This window comes from Lipotes vexillifer, unplaced genomic scaffold (genome assembly GCF_000442215.2).
Source record: "Lipotes vexillifer unplaced genomic scaffold, Lipotes_vexillifer_v1.1 scaffold91, whole genome shotgun sequence".
Taxonomy (NCBI): Eukaryota; Metazoa; Chordata; class Mammalia; order Artiodactyla; family Lipotidae; genus Lipotes; species Lipotes vexillifer.
In genome coordinates this window covers 1857181-1863531 of record NW_006777583.1, presented here as the reverse complement: position 1 = coordinate 1863531, position 6351 = coordinate 1857181, and the positions used below count along the sequence as shown (strand labels likewise).

The 6351-nt window shown below is 50.7% G+C and overlaps 1 protein-coding gene across 2 annotated transcripts in view; it reads right to left on the bottom strand.

Annotated features, from left to right (window-relative positions):
- MCC (MCC regulator of Wnt signaling pathway) overlaps positions 1-6351 on the bottom strand; it is a 447124-nt gene that overhangs the window by 11401 nt on the left and 429372 nt on the right. For both annotated transcript variants that reach the window (XM_007451192.1, XM_007451193.1), the window contains one exon: positions 6063-6163. In XM_007451192.1, the coding sequence (XP_007451254.1) occupies positions 6063-6163 (101 nt within the window). The remainder of the gene's footprint in view (positions 1-6062; positions 6164-6351) is intronic.

Sequence of the window (6351 nt, the reverse complement as noted above, 5' to 3'; positions counted from 1 at the left end):
AGGGAAACATTTGAAATATGGGCTAGGAAGTTAAGTTAGGGACCTACAGATGATCTTGCAGGCCAAGCCACTGAAGGTGTATCTGCAGAGCAGCATGATCAGAAGTGTGTTTTAAGGTATTTTTGGTGGCAGAACACAAGGTGAGACTAATGGCAGAATGACCCATCGGGATGCTACTGAGTTCTGAGGGATTGAGGGCTAAACTCAGGAGAAGGCAATGCAAATGGCATGCGATGGATGGGATTTTAATGGAAAAAAAACATTACAATCTGCAGACAAGAGACAGAGATAGGAGACTTCAAAATTATAATCCTGGATCACTAGAAGAATTTACTTTTTTTTAATATAAATAGGAATTCTGAAAAAGAGGCCAATTTCAAAGGGCAGGAGGAAACGGGATTATAATTTCGGTTTTAGACATGGTGTGTCTTTTTTTTGTTTGTTTTTTTTTTGCGGTACGCGGGCCTCTCACGGCCGTGGCCTCTCCTGCCGCGGAGCGCAGGCTCCGGACGCGCAGGCCCAGCCGCTCCGCGGCACGTGGGATCTTCCCGGAGCGGGGCACGAACCCGTGTCCCCTGCATCGGCAGGCGGACTCTCAACCACTGCGCCACCAGGGAAGCCTGAAGACATGGTGTGTTTTAAGGCTCTAGCCTGATATTCGGGGGAGAGGTCCAGTGGGCAGAGAGAAGTGCGGCTGAGATCACTGAGGGATCATTTAGAAGGAACAAAGTCACCAGAGTCGTACAGCTGGGTAAGTCATGACCCCTGCCCCCCTCCAAGGGTCTCTCCTGCAGGCAGAGGAGGGTGAAGCAGGGGAAGGAGAGGCAGGCACATAAGAAACAAAGCAGTGATGTGTTCTCTGATAGAACGGAATCAGGGCTCACAAGAACCAAAAAATAAACAAATTTTATAGACAGGGAAGAGGCACAGTGCTGTGAGTGCCTGGGACGTGGGCTTTGGTGGTGTGAGGTCAGAGGTAGCAGCAGCACTGAAGCCCCAGAGGCACAGAGAGGGCGGGCGGCCTGGTGTGGCTCAGGGTGGGAGGGGGCATGTGATAGGGCGAGGGTGGAGAAGCAGGCAGGCGTCAGATCACACACTTGCGAAGGAGCTTGGACACAGACAGCCGGAGTCACTGGAAGGTCTTAGGTAATGAGGTGTGGTAGGCAGAGCTCTAAAATGGCCTCCGAGATTTTGGGCCCTTAGGATACACACACCTCCCAAGTTATTCAGTCATCCAGGTGCTGCTGTGAGGGAATTCTGCAGATGTAATTAAAGTCCCAAAGAGCTGATCTTAGGATTAGATGATTCTGGGTAGACCTGGCGGACTTAGGTGAGCCCTTAAAAAGGACTGGGCTCTTTCTGGAAAGAGATTTGAAGCAGGGAAGGGATGTGATAAGAGGGAGGTGTTTGCTGCTTTGAGGACCAGGAAAGTCTGTGCAGGAGGAGTTCTAGAGGCCTCTAGGAGTTACCCCTGGCCAAGAGCCCCAAGAAAATGGGATGTCAGCCCTACAACCGCCAGGAGCTGACTTCTGCCAACAGGCAGAACGAGCTTCGAAGCAGATTCCTCCCAAGAGCCTCCAGATGAGAACAGGGCCCTGGATGACACCTTGACTGCAGCCTTGTAAGACCCTAAGCAGAGAAGCCAGTCATGCTGTGCCCTGCTGACCCACAGAAACTGAGCTAATGAATGGGCATTGTTTAAGCTGCAAAGCTTGTGGTACTTTGTTACACAGCAGAGGAACACGAGTGTGAGGGTACCATCAGGTCTGCATCCTGTAAAGTTACTCTGTGACCCTGAGAGGGCCCCCTCTTGGCGGGTCATCCTCAGGCGCACACAGATGCGCTCCGGGGGCTCCTTCTTAGAGAGAGTTCCCCCAGAGCTCCCTCTCTGCACAGCGACCTTCTCCCACCAGCTGTCTTCACTTCTTGCCTTTCCCCTTCTTAACCCACCCCAACCTGAAGTGGTCGCTTCCTCGCTTTGAAACATGTTCTTTGCTTGGCTTTTGTGTCAGCGCTGCAGGTTCATGTGTCATCTGGAGTCCCTACCATTAGGAGTAATTCACCCAGCGGTGGAGGCCCACGGGCCAGGGCTGACCGGGGAGTTCCCACTCCGTCTCTTTGAACTCCGAGACGCCGTCTTGTGTATCTTCCTGGATGGCCCAGCTCCACTCCCCACAGGGGCACATCCACGTCCTCCAGATCTGGCCTCTTGTGACCACCCTAACCAGTCGGGGCCCACCTGCCCCCGATATCTCCCTACAGGGATCTGACACACAGCCCTCTCCCGGCAGCAGCGGCTCGCCTGTAACTCATCAGAGAGATGAAAGGAAGTCTAAGTGCCCCTTCTCTGCTGATGAGTCGGGTGCATCCTGTCCCTGGACAGAGCGGCCGCTGTGATTTGCTGATTGCCTTCACTTAGCGTTTTATAGAACCATCTGGCACTTGCAGGCACAGGTGGCAGCTGCCAGTGCCCCGAAGCGCTCAGCAGAGCCCCTGGTGGGCCTGTGACTAAATGAGCACAGCCTCCTGCAGGGACAGGGCGGCCGACCTCTGCGGTGCCTGGGTGGGAGCTGGAGCTGGTCCTGCCCTGCCTCGGGGCCCAGGGACAGGGGTGTGGAATCATCTGAGGTGATGCTACATGCTGCTGCTCACCGCGTCACAGCCCTTTCCTGACTCCTCCCTGTCCCTCAGCACTGAGGGGCACAGCATCCTTACCTTTTAACCGCAACGACCTGGGCTCTGTGCATCTGAGGAAGTCCGCCCTCACCACCAGCCCTTCACGTGTCCCCAGCCTTCGGGGGGGGGGGGGGGGCCTGCGATTTCCCCGCTGCCTCACTGTGTGACCTTGGGAAACCTCTGGGCCTTGCAGTGCTGGTTTCCCCCCTCCCGCGCCCCCGCCCCGCCCCTGCCTCTTCCCGCATCATATGGAGAGCACCACCTGCCCCTCGCTGCTTTCTAAGTATGGGGAAGATGGAACAGTCTGCTCCTCTCAGCTGTGCTCGGCTCCCGCAGGCACGCTACATGAATACCACGTGAAATACAAAGAAAACTCATTTCTGGAAATTCCCTCTCCTTAACCGCATTTGTATAGTTTACTTCTTTGGTGGTTCGGTTAAATTTTACTAGGACCACAAGCAAGAGAGGGATCTGGGATGGAGAAGGGTTTTGTAGCACGCAGCCTATGCAGACAACAGCAAAGACAAGGTGCCCTGATAACAAAAAAACTCATGTGCAAGACTTGGAAACGTGGTCATCCAGATGGGGTTTTATGGCAACCCCGGAGCCAATAAACTACAATAAACGTCCATGGAAGTGGAGGGAATGAAATCAGACCAGATGGGAGGTAGCCGGTAAATGTGTGATTGCATGGAGGCCTGGTTTTGTTCCAAACAGAAGAAGGTTGGGAGCAGACACACCGAGAGAGCAGGGTCGCAGGGCAGGGGCCCGACGGAGGCTGCAGCCCCGCTAGGTGTTGCAGAGACTAGGCTGGGACAGGGCAGGAACCTAGGACCAGTGACTGGAATGTCACAAGGCACCTTCCCAGGGGCTGTCCTCCAGAAAAGTCCATGCCTAGCCTCTGCTCCATCCCCCTCTCCACACCTGCTCTTCTCAGTCTGGTTCCCCTGGCCCACAGCTTCGGTGTTTGGAACCATCCTTTTCCAAGGTAGGAATATGTCTGAAAATTCTGGGAAGGTTCCCTCAACGGACTCAACCACTAGTGTGGCGGTGATTTAATACCTTCAAAGAAGGTGGTAGTTTCCACTTGATTTTTTTTTTTTTCCACTTGATTTTTAAAAATAAAAACATCCCCAAACCTCAGCCTTTAGGTGTCTGTATCATATATCCTCATGAAATGACGATTCCACTTTCTAAGCTATATTTACAGTATAATTATGTTATTTTCCTTTTTCCTGTAGCCCTGTGGGTTCTTTCTTGGCTCCATATATCTGGGGCTTGATTAGAAATCCATGCTAAGCAACTTAAGGCTGGATATTGGAAATCCATTGTGACTGACAGAACAAATGAAATCCCTTTATGTTTAGTCAGCAGAACCTGCATCCTGCTTGTGCCAGCGAAGGCCTCTGAGGTTCGGGGAACTTGAAGAGTGCAGGGGCTTAGCTTACAGATACAATATCCAAATGGCTCCCTGTTGGCAGCAGGGGGTGGTTTGCATCCCGAATTTCTGGCGCAATCACGTCATTAGGATTAGCTGAGGGCATTTTCCCTGCAGCATCTCTCTTCCTGCCTCAAGCAAAGCGATTACCATTTAACCACATGGCCAGAGGCACTGGCAATGTAAAAACTGAGCTATTACAACTTGGAAGGAAAGACAAAATGTGGCAGTGAGTAAATCAGGAGGGTAGTGAGGTTCCCCACATGGCAGCCTGCAATCCACCCTCAGCCTGGAGGCTACACTATAAGATAAACAGCCCTGGCTGGACCAAGACAGCAGCCTGAGCACACACTGTAGCCTTCCCCTCCTACCCCAAATCCCCAGAAACGATGGCAAATGTATTTTTAAAAAAATCCTCAAGCACGATGGAAACTAAGGAGTGCCCTTCGTCTGCCAGAAACCCTGAGGAATCTTAAAAAAGGAAAGGAAGATTTTTATTCTTCTTGAAAAAGGAAACCACAACTCAAAATGCACACAGAAGCAAGCTGCTACAAAAGGAAGAACGGGATTCAGAGGTGCTTCAGTGAGAGGTGCTGGCCATTAGAACCGGAGGGGACCAGACGCTTGGGTCAGATATGCGGCCTAGAGACCCGTTGTCAGCCGGGAGGAATAGAAAGCCCAGAAGGCAAGCTTGTGAGCCAAAGCCAAGAGTGAGTCACAAAACTCGACCTTAAAAACTCACATGTGAGGAAAGTTAATACAGTAGACAAAATAACATTTCAGAATAAGTATAATAAATATCCTCAGGGAGACGCAAGAAGATATCATATCATGACACAAGAGATGATAGGTTTCATCACCAAAATAAACTCAACACATCATCCAAACACCATGATGGCTCTAGCTAAGGAATAAATGACTGAGCTGGAAAACAGCTGCAGAACCTCCCCAGAACTGCACTATCCGATCAGGCAGTCATGGCCACGTGAGCCACTGAGCACTGGAAATGTTGACTGGTTTGAATCTGAGATGTGCTGTAAGTATAAATTTACTAGATTTACAGTAGATTTTGAACATTTAGTAAAAAAAAAAAAAAAAAAGAAAAGAAAATAAGATCTCATAATATCTTTTAAAAATATCGATTTATATTTTGGAATGATATTTTGGATACAATGAGTGAAATGAAATGTTATTAAAGTGGACTTTACCTGTTTCTTTTTACTTTTTAAATGTGGTTCCTAGAACATTTAGGACATCAGGCGTGGTTTGCATTACCTTTTGACTGGACAGCCCTCCTCTAGAACAGAGTGCAGAAGGGTGGCGAGAGTATGAAAAGTTAGGAATATGGAAGACAGATCCAGAGAGAAAGAATAGAGGGAAAGAAACAGCAGCAATAGAGGAAAAACGTCCAGCAGTGAATCAACAATGAGGCCGTCTGATTGGAAAGAGCCAGAGATGGGGAGGGAGGCATTCTCACTGAAGCTAGAAACAAGATAAAGATGCCTGTTTTTTTTTTTTCTTTCCTTCAGTCAACTTAATTACCTTTATATTTGAGAAATACGATACACGTATAAAGCAGCCAAAGAAATTGTTAAAAATTCCCTAAAGATCCAACAAAATTTACTTGCAATATTCCATCCCAGTGATATGAAAAGATGCCTGATTTGTTCCTCACCATTTAACACAGTCCTGAGGTTCTAGCCAATGCCACACCACAACCAAAAAGTACAGAAAGAGGCCTCTTCTACCAGCAGGTGAAATGACTGTATATATTCTCCCCATCATTCCCCTTTCTGGCCTCCAGGTCTGGGCCAAAGAAGCCCGTATGGGCGCCTCCTCCTTCCCAAGCAGCCTGTAATGCTCCACGAGGAGCACGCGGGGAGAACCTGGCACCCAGCCGTCACTCCTGGAATAAACTCCCCGGCGGGGCTGTGAGCAGGGCGCTTACCGACGGATGGCGTTGGTGAACTCCGCGGCCAGCTCGCTGTCACTGCACGCCGTCCTCAGTTCAGCCAGAGACAGAGCTGGGGAGGCAGCGTCCGCAGACTCCTGAGGACGTAAACACAGCCGGGTCAGGTCTGGAGCCAAGCCGAGGGCGCCCGGAGGCAGACTCGGGAGCTGACGGGCAGCTCCGCCCCTCGACGTCCGCCGCCGGCTGCCCCGCGCTCTGAGCGCTCACAGGGAGCTGCGCACTGGGCTGGGCCCTCTACACACATGTTCTCTCTTTTTTTTTTTTT